The sequence below is a fragment of the Prinia subflava genome, chromosome 21 (genome assembly GCF_021018805.1).
Source record: "Prinia subflava isolate CZ2003 ecotype Zambia chromosome 21, Cam_Psub_1.2, whole genome shotgun sequence".
NCBI lineage: Eukaryota > Metazoa > Chordata > Aves > Passeriformes > Cisticolidae > Prinia > Prinia subflava.
In genome coordinates this window covers 5,983,925-6,000,987 of record NC_086267.1, presented here as the reverse complement: position 1 = coordinate 6,000,987, position 17,063 = coordinate 5,983,925, and the positions used below count along the sequence as shown (strand labels likewise).

Here is a 17,063-nt window from a genome sequence, read left to right as displayed (position 1 = left end):
AGAGATTTCTAAAAATCAACATCCAGTGTCAAACAACACAGATTTATACACACAAAATCCAACATACCCAGGACACCACTCTTCCATTGAAGCAAGGGAGTTTTGCATTGTCATCTGAGATCTCTTCCTTCACCACCCTGGAAAACAACAAAAAAACACAACAGGAAGAAAATCAGGAATTTGAAATCACATCAGATCAGAATGAGCAGTGGTTTTCTCAAATTGTCCAGGAAAAATATAATTTTTTTTTTGTTACAATGTTGGTATCAGCAGGTGCTCTGTGTTTAAAGAATAAGTGACTGAGAGAATAGAGAAAACAAATTAAAATAAAGGCTAAAACAGCAGCTTTCCAGATAATCACCCCAAAGTGGGAGGCACAAAGGTAATTCCAAATATTTTCCCATTCTGGAGTCTCCCCAGAGCCTTGAAGGGTCTGCTGGGGACTGAAATCCCCCCTGGGCTGTGTCAGAGCTCACACATCTGGAACACAAACAGATTCCTGGCCACAAATCCACTGCAGAACAAGGAAAAATTGGTTTGGACAATCTGAAATCTCATCAAACTCCATCCAAACGTGTGGATCCACAAGCACATTTTCCTTTATTTGTGTTTTTGTCTTGTTGCTGTGTGAAGAAAAACCACAATAACCACAAAGCGACTCAGTGGGTACAAATCAGGGTCATGTTGAGGGGGGCAAATGGAGAGTTTCTTCTGAAAAATTCCAAATAAATAACTCCACCACTAACACCTGAATTCCCACGTATTTTAAGGAATGAGCACCTTCTTCTATTTTCCCCACGCTTATTTGCATTGTTAATGGCTGGCAGGGCAATATTAGGCAATCTTCAGCTCTTTTTTTTTTCTATTATTGGAAAGAAAAACATTGTAAAATATTTACTTAATTCCTAAAACATCCGTCCTCCCTTCATCCTTTGGCAGCAGGAATCAGATCATGATTCCAGTTCTGGGTTTAGCCATTTCTCCTCAGACTCCAAGGAGACAATTCAGAGCAAACTCCACTAAAAGCAGATACTTTAAAAAGGGCTTTAAAAAAAAACCTTTGACGATTCTGTGGAAGCTCTCAGACCTGTAATTCTGGAGCTGCAAACGCAGAATTTCAACATTTTCCTGCATCTCCAGCCCCCATGGCCAGGCTGGAATCCAGGATCAGCTTTTTGGAGTCCTGCAGGGAACACCCAGCAGAGCTGCAGCTGCTGGAGCTGCACAGAAAAGCTGCTGCAGGAATTGAATCTGCAGGAATTGCATCTGCAGGAATGGCATCTGCAGGAATTGCATCTGCAGGAATGGCATCTGCAGGAATGGCATCTGCAGGAATGGCATCTGCAGGAATGGAATCTGCAGGAATGGCATCTGCAGGAATGGCATCTGCAGGAATGGAATCTGCAGGAATTGCATCTGCAGGAATGGAATCTGCAGGAATGGCATCTGCAGGAATTGCATCTGCGGGAATGGCATCTGCAGGAATTGCAGCTGCAGGAATTGCATCTGCAGGAATGGCATCTGCAGGAATGGCATCTGCAGGAATTGCAGCTGCAGGAATTGCAGCTGCAGGAATTGTATCTGCAGGAATGGCATCTGCAGGAATGGCATCTGCAGGAATGGCATCTGCAGAATTGCATCTGCAGGAATTGCATCTGCAGGAATGGCATCTGCAGGAATGGCATCTGCAGGAATTGCATCTGCATGTTTGAAAGGGCAGGACCTGCAGGGAAGGGCACCTGGGGTGTCCCAGAAATCCCAGGTGGGAATTTCTGCTCCCAGCAAGAATCATACACAGAATTTCTGCACACAGCAAGAATCATACACAGAATTTCTGCACACAGCAAGAACCAGAGGCAGAATTTCTGCTCCCAGCTTTAGGTTTGAGGCAGAATTTCTGCACCTGGCTTTAGGATTCAGGCAGAATTTCTGTGCCCAGCAAGAACGAGAGGAAGAAAATTCTGCTCCCAGCAAGGACCAGAGGCAGAATTTCTGCTCCCAGCTTTAGGATTCAGGCAGAAAATTCTGTGCCCAGCAAGAACCAGAGGCAGAATTTCTGCACCCAGCAAGAATCATACACAGAATTTCTGCTCCCAGCTTTAGGATTCTGGCAGAAATTCTGCATCCAGTAAGAATCATACACAGAATTTCTGCTCCCAGCTTTAGGATTCAGGCAGAAAATTCTGTGCCCAGCAAGAACCAGAGGTGGAATTCCTGCACCCAGCAAGAACCATACACAGAATTTCTGCACACAGCAAAAACCAGAGGCAGAATTTCTGCTCCCAGCTTTCAGATTCAGGCAAAACCTGAATTAAAAGCTGCACTAAAAACCATTAAAACCTGCATTAAAAGCTGCAGGGAATGTGAGGTTCTTGCAGAGAAGCGGCCGGGGGGTGAGAGCAGTAGGAACAAGGTCCTGCAGTTCTGCACTGACCGGTTCAGCCTCCCTGCACCCGGCAGCACCAACCCAGCCCCTGCTGCAGCTGAAGGGAACAATTCCAGATCTGTCACAACGTGAAAATACTAAATATAGCCCTGAGCAAGAGAAGGACAGGCTGTAATTCCCTGCTGGCTTTGGGGAGCCACCAGCGGTGCCAAGGACACCAGAGAGGGCAGCGGCCACTCGTGGCGAATCTCTCTGGTTCCCAAATTGTTATTTGGAGTGAAGAGGTGAAATCCTTGCTGGGATTTCCATCCCCAGAGAGGAGAGAAAAGGCAAAAAGGAGGGATTGGAGCAGTGTGAGGTGGATTTTGCAAGGTTTGTCTGCGTGGATGGGGAAGGGAGGGCAGGCAGCACACACCAAATGTTTGGAATCTGTACAGAGCAGCTGAGATCAGGGTGGAGATCTCAGTTCACAACCTGGATTCAACTCAAAGCAGCATGGAAGAAAAAAAAAGGAGATTTCTCCTTGAGACCTCCTCCTGACATGAATATTCCAACCCAAAATAGCATAACAAGGAAAAAAAAGGTGATTTCTCCCTGAGACCTCTTCCTGAGGTGAAGAATATTCCAACCCAGAACAGTTTAACAAGGAAATAAAGGTGATTTCTCCTAGAAACCTCTTCCTGAGGTGAAGAATATTTCAATCTAAACCAGCATAAGAAGGAAAAAAAGGTGATTTCTCCCTGAGACCTCTTCCTGACATGAATATTCCAACCCAAAATAGCATAACAAGGAAAAAAAAGGTGATTTCTCCCTGAGACCTTTTCCTGAGGTGAAGAATATTCCAAACCAAAAGAGCACAGCAAGGAAATAAAGGTGATTTCTCCTAGATACCTTTTCCTGAGGTGAAGAATATTCCAACCCAGAACAGTATAACAAGGAAAAAAAAGGTGATTTCTCCTAGAAACCTCTTCCTGAGGTGAAGAGTATTTCAATCTAAACCAGCATAACAAGGAAAAAAAGGAGATTTCTCCCTGAGACCTCTTCCTGACATGAATATTCCAACCCAAAATAGCATAACAAGGAAAAAAAAGGTGATTTCTCCTAGAAACCTCTTCCTGACGTGAAGAATATTCCAACCCAAAAGAGCACAGCAAGGAAATAAAGGTGATTTCTCCCTGAGACCTCTTCCTGAGGTGAAGAATATTTCAATCTAAACCAGCATAACAAGGAAAAAAAGGTGATTTCTCCCTGAGACCTCTTCCTGAGGTGAAGAATATTTCAATTTAAGCCAGCATAACAAGGAAATAAAGGTGATTTCTCCTTGAGATCTCTTCCTGAGGTGAAGAATATTCCAACCCAGAACAGCTTAACAAGGAAATAAAGGTGATTTCTCCCTGAGACCTCTTCCTGAGGTGAAGAATATTTCAATCTAAGCCAGCATAACAAGGAAAAAAAGGTGATTTCTCCTAGAAACCTCTTCCTGAGGTGAAGAATATTGACACTGGATGTGGTCCACTCTGGAGATAAATCACCAGAGCTCTCACATTGATTGTTAATGGACTCAGTGTTTGCAAAATAAGACCAAAGACCATCTGATAGCAAGGCACAGCAGAGATGTTTATCCTCTTGCAGAAAAGGGTATTTATTTCCTGCTGGCAGCCCTGTGGAAGGCACCCACAACCTCCTGTTTACCTGGGGCTGGGGCAGGGAGGGGAGAGCAAACAAACACCTGGGCACAAAGGGAACAAAAATGACATTTCCAGGTCACAGCAGGTCAGCTCCCACCTCCACACATCTGCCCCTTGGAAAGCACAGCACACTCATTTATTGAGATTTTTTTTCTTCAATATTCTCAGACTTGTAGCACCTCCCTCTTTACTGCGCTTCAGAAAGATCCCAGTGCACAAAACCTCCTTTAATTCAGCTTTCAAATGGATCTGCTGGGTGGGAGGAAGGTAAAGAACAGAGGCTCAGCCAAGGTCACATCAGAGATCATGAAAAATACCCCACTCTTTACCCCCAAACACCTGCTCTACCCCAAAGCCCCACATTTTGAATATCTGCAAAAAATGGGTGAGGAAGTGAGGGGAAGGGGAGGAGGGAAAGGCTCCACGAGCTCACATCCTCTGCTTTATTTGACTTCGAGGAGATTTAAGCACTAATTACTAAATGAAACAATCACTGCTGGGAGCAGCCCCTCCTTCCTCTGGCTTCCTGCAATTGTGTCTGGATCCTCTCTGCCTTTCCTAGCTCTGCACAAAAAGGGGTTTGTGCCTTTCCCAAAGCCCTGCTCACCCTCACACCTCACCTGTTTGAGGGATGAGTTATCCTCCTGCATCCTCAAATTTTGTTTTCTTCCAGAGAGGATTTCAGCCAGAAAAGGAAGGATTGTCCTCCCTCTCATCCCCCTGCCTCAATTTCTGCTGATTCCACAGGAACTGGGCTACACCTGACTCCAGGTGAACCCCACAAACCTCTGAGGTTTGTGATTCACAAGCACTCAGATAATTGGATATTAAATACTGCATTTGGTAGTGTTGCATTCGGATTGCATCATGCACGCCTGGCAGAGACTGCCTGCTCCACAATTAGCTGGGTGATTTTTCATTCTGCTCAGAAAAAAATGAGGTTAATGAGGAAATTCTCCTCTCCCCCCAACGCCACAGACACGGGGAATGCAGGGTTGAGACAGATTTATTCCAGGTTAATGTGTACCATGACAAAACCAGAGCATCTTAATGTCCTTTAGCAGATTAATCCCACCTTATCACTGGATCATAATCAAATCTATCCTTAATTGTCCTTTACTGATGGGAAAAGGGGAGAGAAGCTTCATTCAGGATGAACTTGCCTGGAGATCCTTAGAGAGAAGCCAAAGGAATGAAACTCTTTGTGCTAAATGTGTCTTTGTTTATTCCTGTCACCTCAAAGGGAGGTGAGAGATAATTCAGATTTCAGTTTTCATTCACACAATCAGCTTGGTTGGAAGATAAATCCAGGGGTCATCCAGTCCAACCTTCACAGAGGGTCTAGGCTGGGCCATGTCCAGTCAAATTCTGAGCATCTCCAAGGATGGATGCTCCACAAAAATTGGTTAATTTGATTCTACTTTATGAAGCAGCAGTTTTGCAAAAAGCTGTTTCAATTGGCAAAACCATAAGTAATCACATAACAGCAATTACTCAACTGGCACTGAAGCCTGCAGCTCTAAAAATAGCCTGGCTGAAGCTGCTGAACACTTCAGGGTGAATCTTTAACCAAGAATTCAAATTTCAGGGTTTTTACAGCTGAGGCCAAAGCACAGAGAGGCTTTAGCCCCCTTCCCAATGCAGGGAGAGGAAGGAAAATAAAGCCACACGCTGAATTTACAGGGATAAACACTGGAATAAAATGTTTTTTTCTGGAAATAAGGAAGAGGGGAGGAGAGAAATCCCTTTGATGAGCAGAGAAACACCAGGAGCTGAGCGGGATCGGCATGGAAACCTCAGATGTGTGTGCACCCCGCAGAGCACAGGCAGGAATTGTGTGGGATATTCCCTCTCCTCCTTCTCCAGCCTCACGCCAATCACTCCTCAAACCCCACAGCACAAGCAGCACTTTCCTTTTTTCAGGATTTTATTCCTCACCAAGGCTGTCAAAGCTCTGCCTTTCCACAAGCAGCACTTTCCTTTTTTCAGGATTTTATTCCTCACCAAGGCTGTCAAAGCTCTGCCTTTCCACAAGCAGAACTTTCCTTTTTTCAGGATTTTATTCCTTAGCAAGGCTGTCAAAGCTCTGCCTTTCCACAAGCAGAACTTTCCTTTTTTCAGGATTTTATTCCTTAGCAAGGCTGTCAAAGCTCTGCCTTTCCACAAGCAGCACTTTCCTTTTTTCAGGATTTTATTCCTCAGCAAGGGATTTTCTGCCCCGTGCCCTCCAAAGGGGCTCCAAGCACGCTGCACTTTGCAGGAACTGCTTCCAGTGAAGTATTTTAAAATATTTATTTTAAATAATTAAAAAATAAATTTATTTTAAATAAGAATAATAAAAAAAACCCTGGATGTCCAAGAGCAGTGGCATGCAGGGAATATGATTTGCTTCTCTGCTCCTTAATGAACAATGCTTCAAAATAGCTGTGCTGTGCCCAAGGTGTGAAAATCTCACTAAAATACGGATATTTGTGGCATTTAAATGGAGATCTATAGAAATGAGTCTGGTTTGACTGTAGCACTGCACGGTGTTATATCCCACTCCATGCCCAGCTATCCTAGAAAAAATATTACTCTTGATTTTGTGCAGAGAAGACAAGGAAATGGGGGATTTATAGAGTCTGAGACCTTACAATTCCTTTTCCTCAATTCCCTTTTTCCTCAATTCAATTCCCCTTTTCCTCAATTCCCCTTTTTCCCTCAATTCCCCTTTTTTTCCTCAATTCCCCTTTTTTTCCTCAATTCCATTCCCTTTTTCCTCAATTCAATTCCCTTTTTCCTCAATTCAATTCCCCTTTTCCTCAATTCAATTCCCCTTTTCCTCAATTCAATTCCCCTTTTCCTCAATTCCCCTTTTCCCTCAATTCCCCTTTTTCCTCAATTCCCTTTTTTTCCTCAGTTCCCCTTTTTTTCCTCAATTCCCCTTTTCCTCAATTCCCTCTTTTTCCTCAATTCCCTCTTTTTCCTCAATTCCCCTTTTTCCTCAATTCCCTCTTTTTCCTCAATTCCCTCTTTTTCCTCAATTCCCCTTTTTCCTCAATTCCCTCTTTTTCCTCAATTCCCTCTTTTTCCTCAATTCCCTCTTTTTCCTCAATTCCCCTTTTTCCTCAATTCCCTCTTTTCCCTCAATTCCCCTTTTTCCTCAATTCCCCCTTTTCCCTCAATTCCCCTTTTTCCTCAATTCCCCTTTTTCCTCAATTCCCTTTTTCCTCAATTCAATTCCCTTTTTCCTCAATTCAATTCCCTTTTTCCTCAATTCAATTCCCCCTTTCCTCAATTCCCCTTTTCCTCAATTTCCCCAGAAAGGGTTTGGAATAAAACCGGGCAAAACAAGCAAAGCATTTTATTCACACTGAGAGTCTCCTGTCTTTTCTCTTAGCTCCCTGGATTATTTAGTAAATTATTTATGTGCCTATATTTCAATCTCCCAGGTGTTAATGAATCTCCTCCTGCAGCTCTCCCAAGGGACAGACACATCTCTGCCCCAAAAATAAGAAAGTCACAGCACAAAGGGACAGGTCAGCATCACCCTGACCTCAACCCAGACTTAAAATGCCTGAATTCCAAAACAATAAATATTAACAAGCCCCCATAAAATTAAGCAGCTCTTGGAAACAGCTTAGGGAAAAAAAAAAAAAAACCACTGTAAAAGCAGCGAGCTGTTTGTGGAATGCCCATTTCAGAGAGCTGGCTGGGTCTGGCTGTCCCCAGGGTGCAATTATCCCAAAATTCAGGGCAATTATCCCCCAAATTCCCATTTCAGGGGTCTGGCTGTCCCCAGGGTGCAATTATCCCAAAATTCAGGGCAGTTATCCCCCAAATTCCCATTTCAGGGGTCTGGCTTTCCCCAGGGTGCAATTATCCCAAAATTCAGGGCAATTATCCCCCAAATTCAGGGCAATTATCCCCCAAATTCAGGGCAATTATCCCCCAAATTCCCATTTCAGAGAGCTGGCTGGGGTCTGGCTGTCCCCAGGGTGCAATTATCCCAAAATTCAGGGAATTACACTAAAATAGCTCTCAGGGATGGGCAGGGGGAGAATCCAGGGCTCTGCAGGTCCTGACCTGGCACTGAGAGCTGCTCCTTGCTCCAAGGGCACTTCCCACAGCCAGTTTGGAGCTGGGAATCAAAAATAAAAGTTCAGGATGGGTTTTAGACCTGTTGAAAGCCAGCAGGAGATGCTGCACAACTTCTGTTTGTCATTCCACCTGCCAAATATTCCCAATTAAATCTCTATTTCCTATTTCTCTACTTCTCTATTTTCTCTATTTCTGTGCAAGGGAAACTTCCCACAGCCAGTTTGGAGCTGGAATCCAAAATAAAAGTTCAGGATGGGTTTTAGACCCGTTGAAAGCCAGCAGGAGATGCTGCACAACTTCTGTTTATCATTCCACCTGCCAAATATTCCCAATTAAATCTCTATTTCCTATTTCTCTACTTCTCTATTTTCTCTATTTCTGTGCAAGGGAGCTCGGATTCTTTTCTCCCTGAGCACAGAAATTACCAGGACGTCTTTGAGCTGTGCTTGCAGTCCTTGTGAATTTATTTGGGAAGCACTAAGAGCTCCATGAATTCCCAAAATGTCAAGGGAATAATTTTAATTCAGCCACTGCTCTGGAACCCCCAGCCAGTGTGGATAGCTCAGCCTGAGCCTGGAATTCATCTGCTCAATATCCAAACCCAACTCGGTTTTATTTTTAAATAATTACATTTTTGTCTAAAAAGCTATTCTGTGATTTTTAATGCCCAGGGTAACAAAAAGCCCTCAGAAACAGGCAGGTCCTCATTGGAGAAAATGAGTGTTTGCATTAATTTTGTAAAAATTTGCTGTACACCCTCACATCAGCCATGGTAAGGAGGCAGGTGCTAATCCTGCTGATGGAAAAGGAAGAAGAGATTTTCCTGTAAAATTGTGAAGGAAAAGTTCAACATCAAACTGAAAATGATGACTCTGGCCGGAGCTGTCCTTCAGGAATCAGAGCAATAATTTAAAATATTATATTTTAGAATATAAAATATTCCATCAATTCAGCTCTCCCAGTATGGAACAAAGCAATAATTTAATTTATTATATTTTAGAATATAAAAATATTCCATCAATTCAGCGCTCCTAGTATGGAACAAAGCAATAATTTATTATATTTTAGAATATAAAATATTCCATCAATTCAGCTCTCCCAGTATGGAACAAAGCAATAATTGAATTTATTATATTTTAGAATATAAAATATTCCATCAATTCAGCACTCCCAGTATGGAATAAAGCACCTTTCTGGAGAGGTGAACATCACTCACTGAGGGCCAGCAGAAGGAGAAGGAGCTGCCTTTAAAAAATGTCCTCACTCTTCACTTTTTGGTCAGAATGACTTTCAGTCCTCACGAGGAAAGCACAAAAAAAATCAAATTCAGCCTTAGAAAATGGAGTATTATCAACTAAAAGTGAATTTATTTCTACCAGTGGGCCTGGCAGCAGCTCCAGACCTGTCATTCCGACTGTTCGATTCCTTATTCCGACTGTCCAATTCCTTATTCCGACTGTCCAATTCCTTATTCCGACTGTCCAATTCCTTATTCCGACTGTCCAATTCCTTATTCCGACTGTTCAATTCCTCATTCCCACTGTTCAATTCCTTATTCCCGCTGTTCAATTCCTTATTCCCGCTGTTCAATTCCTTATTCCGGCTGTCCAATTCCTTATTCCGACTGCTCAATTCCTTATTCCGACTGTTCAATTCCTTATTCCGGCTGTCCAATTCCTTATTCCGACTGCTCAATTCCTTATTCCGACTGCTCAATTCCTTATTCCGACTGTCCAATTCCTTATTCCGACTGTCCAATTCCTTATCCCGACTGTCCAATTCCTTATTCCGACTGCTCAATTCCTTATTCCGACTGTCCAATTCCTTATTCCGACTGTTCAATTCCTTATCCCGACTGTCCAATTCCTTATCCCGACTGCTCAATTCCTTATTCCGACTGTCCAATTCCTTATTCCGACTGTTCTCAATTCCTTAATCCCACTGTTCAATTCCTTATTCCGGCTGTTCAATTCCTCATTCCGACTGTTCAATTCCTTATTCCGACTGTCCAATTCCTTATTCCGGCTGTTCAATTCCTCATTCCGACTGTTCAATTCCTTATTCCGACTGTTCAATTCCTTATTCCGACTGTTCAATTCCTTATTCCGACTGCTCAATTCCTTATTCTGACTGTTCAATTCCCTATTCCGACTGTTCAATTCCTCATTCCGACTGTCCAATTCCTTATTCCAACTGTTCCTTATTCCGACTGTTCAATTCCTTATTCCGACTGCTCAATTCCTTATTCTGACTGTTCAATTCCCTATTCCGACTGTTCAATTCCTCATTCCGACTGTCCAATTCCTTATTCCAACTGTTCCTTATTCCGACTGTTCAATTCCTTATTCCGACTGTCCAATTCCTTATTCCGACTGTCCAATTCCTTATTCCGACTGTTCAATTCCTTATTCCGGCTGTCCAATTCCTTATTCCGACTGTTCAATTCCTTATTCCGACTGTTCAATTCCTTATTCCGACTGCTCAATTCCTTATTCCGACTGTTCAATTCCTCATTCCGACTGTCCGATTCCTCATTCCGGCTGTCCGATTCCTCATTCCGGCTGTCCGATTCCTCATTCCGGCTGTCCGATTCCTCATTCCGGCTGTCCGATTCCTCATTCCGGCTGTCCAATTCCTCATTCCGGCTGTCCAATTCCTTATTCCGGCTGTCCAATTCCTCATTCCGACTGCTCAATTCCTCATTCCGACTGCTCAATTCCTCATTCCGACTGTTCAATTCCTTATTCCGACTGCTCAATTCCTCATTCCGACTGCTCAATTCCTCATTCCGACTGCTCAATTCCTCATTCCGACTGTCCAATTCCTCATTCCGACTGTCCAATTCCTCATTCCAGCTGTCCAATTCCTCATTCCGGCTGTCCAATTCCTCATTCCGGCTGTCCAATTCCTTATTCCGGCTGTCCAATTCCTTATTCCGGCTGTCCAATTCCTCATTCCGACTGCTCAATTCCTCATTCCGACTGTTCAATTCCTTATTCCGACTGCTCAATTCCTTATTCCGACTGCTCAATTCCTTATTCCGACTGGTCCTTATTCCGACTGTTCAATTTCCTATTCTGACTGCTCAATTCCTTATCCCGACTGTTCAATTCCTTATCCCGACTGTTCAATTCCTTATCCCGACTGTTCAATTCCTTATCCCGACTGTTCAATTCCTTATCCCGGCTGTTCAATTCCTTATCCCGGCTGTTCAATTCCTTATTCCGACTGCTCAATTCCTTATCCCGACTGTTCAATTCCTTATCCCGACTGTCCAATTCCTTATTCCGACTGTTCAATTCCCTATTCCGACTGTTCAATTCCCTATTCCGACTGCTCAATTCCCTATTCCGACTGCTCAATTCCCTATTCCGACTGCTCAATTCCTCATTCCGACTGCTCAATTCCTTATCCCGACTGTTCCATTCCTTATTCCGACTGTTCAATTCCTCATTCCGACTGTTCAATTCCTCATTCCAACTGTTCAATTCCCTATTCCGACTGTTCAATTCCTTTTCAATAAAGGTGTCACAACCACGACAAGCTCAGTGCCAAACAAGACAAACCCAGAAATGTTAAACACACTTGAGATCGGGCAAGATAAAAATCACTTCTTGCTCCTTTTGTGCTCTGTTGAAAGCTCCTCATTAGAATAATAAAGCTGGGTCAAAAAATAGCCACCAGTGTTAATCAATAGCTCACAGGAATATGATTTACAGAATTATTCTTTATAATTTAAAGTAATTGCTGACAAGGAGATGAATTCCAGCTACACCAGGAATAACCACATTATCCACCAGTACTTGGGAGAGAAAAGGAATAAATTTATTTTGTATGGTCCCCATGCAGGAACTTCCACCACTTCTTACAGATAATCCCTCTCCCTCCCCCCTCAGGTTATTTGTCTAGACATATTTTAATGAAATGGCATAATTGTGGTCACTGATGTGGTGGAAATGATTTGGTTTAGTTGAACAAAGCTCCTTGCCAAGGCAGGGGATGTGACAGAGCCAAACACCTCTGGGACCTTCCAAGCACACCCAGAATTACACAGAACACCCCAAAAAATTCTTCATTTTGTGCAATGATCCTTCATCATGTGCAAGGGGGGAGATTAAACCTATTTCTTCCACCAAATTTTACTTTAAAACCCATTATTTGTTGTTCCATCATCTCCCCATTCAACAAAAAACCCCAAACCCCTCCATTTTTTTCTTGTCCTTATGCTGTTTTCTTTTTATTTATCAATGAGAATTATAATTAATTATCAATTATCAATGTGAATTCTCCAGAGTAAGGGCTGGTTTCTTACTAGGAGCTTATCAAACATGACACCCAACTCCCCTGAGCAAACCTGTTGTGTTTTGTGGGGAGAACTGCAAAAACCAGCAAAATTCACCTCCACACACTCATTAAACCAAAGCTGCTGCTTCATTAATTACTCTGGGAAATGGCATTCCAGTGGCAGGGCAACCTCAATTTGCTTTTTGCTAAAATCCAGGAGTGGAAAGATGGGAAAAAGCAGAGGTTGGATATTAAAGGTTTCCCTGCATAAACAGGGTGGGGATGGAAATCTTTTCTCTTGGTGCTGGAAGAGCTGAAGGAGATCCAAGCATCCTCCCTTGGACACAGAAATTCTCCACATCCCTTTCCCTGCTCAATTCTTTGTACAAGTTTAGGAAATGCAACCCAGAACTCCCAAAGAGACTCAAAGAGGGTCAGGACAGGAACCCAATTTTTGTTCCAGCTGTTCCACACATGGCCAGGGCAGTTTTTGTGGCCAAAACCTTCTGAAATTCAGGTTACAAGGGCAGCTTGTGGCGTCTGCCCATTGGAAATTTGATTTTCCACAAGGAACAGCAGCACTGCAGGACGCTCCTCGCACCATGAAAATCTGAGTTCAGACCTCCTGCCTTCAGAGCAGGGAGTAAATTAATAATAAATTCCACCCACACTGCAGCTTCAAAGTGTAACTGGACCTACGAGTTTGTTTAGGCGTTAAAGGAGAGATTCCCAGCTTGTCACAAAATCCCAAGGTGGAGATAAATGAAGGAGCAGGGATGGATCTGTGTCCCTTTGGGATTGTGGGCTCTCTTTAAAGATTTACATCTCACCGAGAGAAAAATCGGTGTTTTCATACGGGAAAGGGTTTCCAGCAGAGAAATTAAACAAATCCTTGGTTATAAACTCAATCCCTCAGCCCCACGTTCGTGTTTAGGTGTGGATTTGCTATTCCAACAACACATTTTCAAACAATATCTATTATTTCACTTAGAAAAGCAGCAGTTGGAGCAGAGACTGCAGGGCTGGTGGATTTTAGTGTCCAAATAAACACGGACAAGCCAACCTCCCTCACTGCAGGAGTGGAGCTGGTAAGGGAAAGGCAGAGATTTATTTCATTTATTCTTTTGTGAACACAAATCAAACTGCAGTGCTCAGGGACTCACTTGGGCACCTGACACAGATCTTTGAGCTCTTTATCATTTGTCCGAGCTCTTCTTGTTCATCCTTACAAGAATTCTGTATTCCAGGTGGATCACGAGCTTTTCTCACCCATTCTTTGTCCCTCATCCAACAACACACATTTACCAACAGCTCTTAAATAATTTAAGGAAAATAAAAAATATAGGTCTAAAACCCTAAATCCTTCAGCTAAGAGTATCAGAAGTGGCAGGAATGCACTGAGAAATGGTGCTCCTCCAAATATTCCTGATGGAAAAATTATCCAGGAGCTGGAAAAAGCCACAGGGAGCTTGTTCTGGGAGGGGCCCCATGGAAATCTTCTCCTGCCCAGCTCTGCCTGTTCTGTTTCCCACCTCCCACTCTTTAAAAATCATTTCAGCAACCGGAGAGAAAGAGCTCAGATAAAAGGGGCTGGGATTTTGTGCATCACAAGCAGAGAACTGAACCTTTTCCATATGCAAAGGGAGAGCAAAATGCAAAATTTCATTCCAAACCTGCACCAAGCCCAACTGCATTTGACTTCTAAATGAGTATTTATTTCATGGAATTCCAGAAGGGTTGGAAGGGACTGGGGAATTCATCCACTCCCTGCAGGGACCTTCCACTGCCCCAGGCTGCTCCAGCCTGGCCTTGGACACTTCCAGGGATCCAGGGGGAGCTTCTCTGGAAATCCAGGAATTCCAGGGCCTTCCCAACCTCCCAGGGAAAAAAAATCCCATCCAAAAATCCCACCTAACCCTGCCCTCTGTCATTCTGAAGCCATTCCCTCATGCCCTGTCACAAAATTTTTGTAAACTGCTATTTGTAGCTTTCAATACCGGATCCAACATATAAATCCAATTTAAGGAACTTTGGCCTTCAATTTTCCAGTCTATTAACGTGAAAGAAAGTGGGGAAACACAGGGCCCATTTCTTATTTTTAATGAACGCGTTCACCCCCAAAAGCTTGAAATTGGGAAGAAATTGGAAATTTTCCCTATTGGTGGAGTTGTTAGAGTTGCAATACAGGGCTGCATTTCTGTGTCCCGGGCTGCAAAACCTTTCTCCCAAATCTCATCAGAGAAACAAAAGCCATTTACCACCAAAAGTTCAAAATAACGAGAAGATCCCAAACTCATTGAGCTGACAAGCACCAAAATCTGAAAAGCTACAGACTCAGAGAAGTTTTTAGGAATCAGAGCAGTTTTTTAAGGCATCAGAACCATTTCTTTAGGAGTCAGAGCGGGTTTTTCAGGAGTCAGAGGAGATTTTTTAGGAATCGGAGCAGATTTTTTAGGAGCCTGAGCGGATTTTTTAGGAGCCTGAGCGGATTTTTTAGGAGTCAGAGCGGATTTTTTAGGAGTCAGAGCGGATTTTTTAGGAGCCCGAGCGGATTTTTTAGGAGCCCGAGCGGATTTTTTAGGAATCAATCAGAGCGGATTTTTTAGGAATCAATCAGAGCAGATTTTTTAGGAATCAATCAGAGCAGATTTTTTAGGAATCAATCAGAGCAGATTTTTTAGGAATCAATCAGAGCAGATTTTTTAGGAATCAATCAGAGCAGATTTTTTAGGAATCAATCAGAGCAGATTTTTTAGGAATCAATCAGAGCAGATTTTTTAGGAATCAATCAGAGCAGATTTTTTAGGAATCAATCAGAGCAGATTTTTTAGGAATCAGAGCAGATTTTTTAGGAATCAGAGCAGATTTTTTAGGAATCAGAGCAGATTTTTTAGGAATCAGGCTCTGAACTGACTCAAGCTGAGCTAACAATGGGAACAGGCAAACCCTAAAATTTGATTTTCTTGCTGCTTTTTCTTCCAAACACAGAGCAGAGCACCTGGACAGCTCCAGCTCAGCCAACCCACCCCTCAATCCCCCCCTCAGCTTCCCAAATCCTCCTTTTTGCAGGAGGACACCAATAACACCTCCCAAGCAGTTCATTGAGACATTTTTCCTGCTCCTTATCACAGCCAGGTAAGGAGAGCTCCAATCCCAGAGCCTTTGGAATCTGGAATTCTTTTTATTCCAGCTCTGTTGCTGTCTTTACTCATTTTCTGTCAGAGGCTGGGCAAGACAAGCAGCACTTCCCAGTGGTTATCCAGGGGCTGAGTGCTTAATTACTGATCCCTGGAGCTTAAAGAGAGCAACAGGAGCGATTAAAAGGAGACAGCAGGGATGAGGAGAGCAGAGGGGTGGTGGAAATGGGAATTAAACACGGAGCAGTTGTTGAAATTAGCCCAGAGACATCCTGAGTGCCTCATCCTCAGGCAAAGGTTTCGCTGGTTAAAGCCAGCATCCAATAAGCCACCAAAAATCCCTTTAAAAATCAGTTTGGTGAGGAAATCACAGACACACATCAAGCAACGCTGTCTCACAGGATCTTGAGTTTAGGACAGCTTCAGTAACTCTGAATTTTCTAATGCACCTCCTGAGCCACTGTTTTCCAAAGGAAATCTGTCCCTAAGAAAACCCAGGTTTAATAAAAGTTCAAATTCTGTATCCTGCCTCACAGAACAGCCCCTGCCATGGCACCTGACATCTGCCCTTACAGCTGAACACCTGGGAGAGTAAATCACATTGTGAGGGGAATAATGCGTTTTCAAGAGCGTTTTGGTTTGCATTTAAATTTCTGTAGAGAAAAGGATGCCTAAGGACTCCTGGAGCTGCCAGATGTGCACATCTCTGTTGGTTCTGTTTATTTGACGTGGCTGTGGCGCGGAAAATGAAAATATCTTAAAAACCAGGAACACGTGAACATGAGAAATCCGCAAGGAGAAATCAATCTGATTCCAGGACTAATTTAAATGATTTTTTAAACAAATGCAGTTTTCAAGAGTGAGCTTTTCCAAGAGCTGACACCTTTTAGTGCTGTTCCACCATCACTTAACCCCACAGTGGTGAAAGCTGACAGGAACATGCCACTAGTGCACAGTTATAAATCCATTTCCTGATTGGGATGACATTACTGCAAAGGAATCAAAACTCTAATGATGAAATTCAGGCTGCTCTGAGGGTTCCCAGTTATTAACTGGCATCTCCTAAAGCTTCTCCTCAGTTTGGGAGCCAGGGATAAAATCAGCACTGCAGGAAGCCCTGGGGAGGAAGGGAGAAAGGAACAATAAGACCCCAAAGTTTCTAGGGCCATAAAAAAGAAGAGTAATCTGATTTTTGCTTAATTTGAAGCAACAACATTTCATTGGAATGACAGACTCAAGGTTGTCAAAACCAATTCCAGGCAGGAGAAACCTTTAGTCAGTTTGGCAGGCTTGGCTAAAGAATTATGTCATGAATTTGTTCTTGTTTCCAGCAGATCCCAGGCTGTGGGCACAGAGAGTGATTTTTAACTTCCACTCATTCATTTTCTATTACTTTCACTTTATTTTAGGAAAAGAAAAGTGTGCGCAGACCAAATGTTCAAAGGGGGGGGATCAAATCTCTTCCTTTACACCAAATTTTACTTTAAA

At 43.1% G+C, this 17,063-nt stretch overlaps 1 protein-coding gene across 2 annotated transcripts in view; it reads right to left on the bottom strand.

Moving 5' to 3' along the window:
* The window catches only part of DVL1 (dishevelled segment polarity protein 1), a 79,672-nt gene that overhangs the window by 46,809 nt on the left and 15,800 nt on the right, over nucleotides 1–17,063 (bottom strand). For both annotated transcript variants that reach the window (XM_063417322.1, XM_063417323.1), the window contains exon 2: nucleotides 68–137. In XM_063417322.1, the coding sequence (XP_063273392.1) occupies nucleotides 68–137 (70 nt within the window). The remainder of the gene's footprint in view (nucleotides 1–67; nucleotides 138–17,063) is intronic.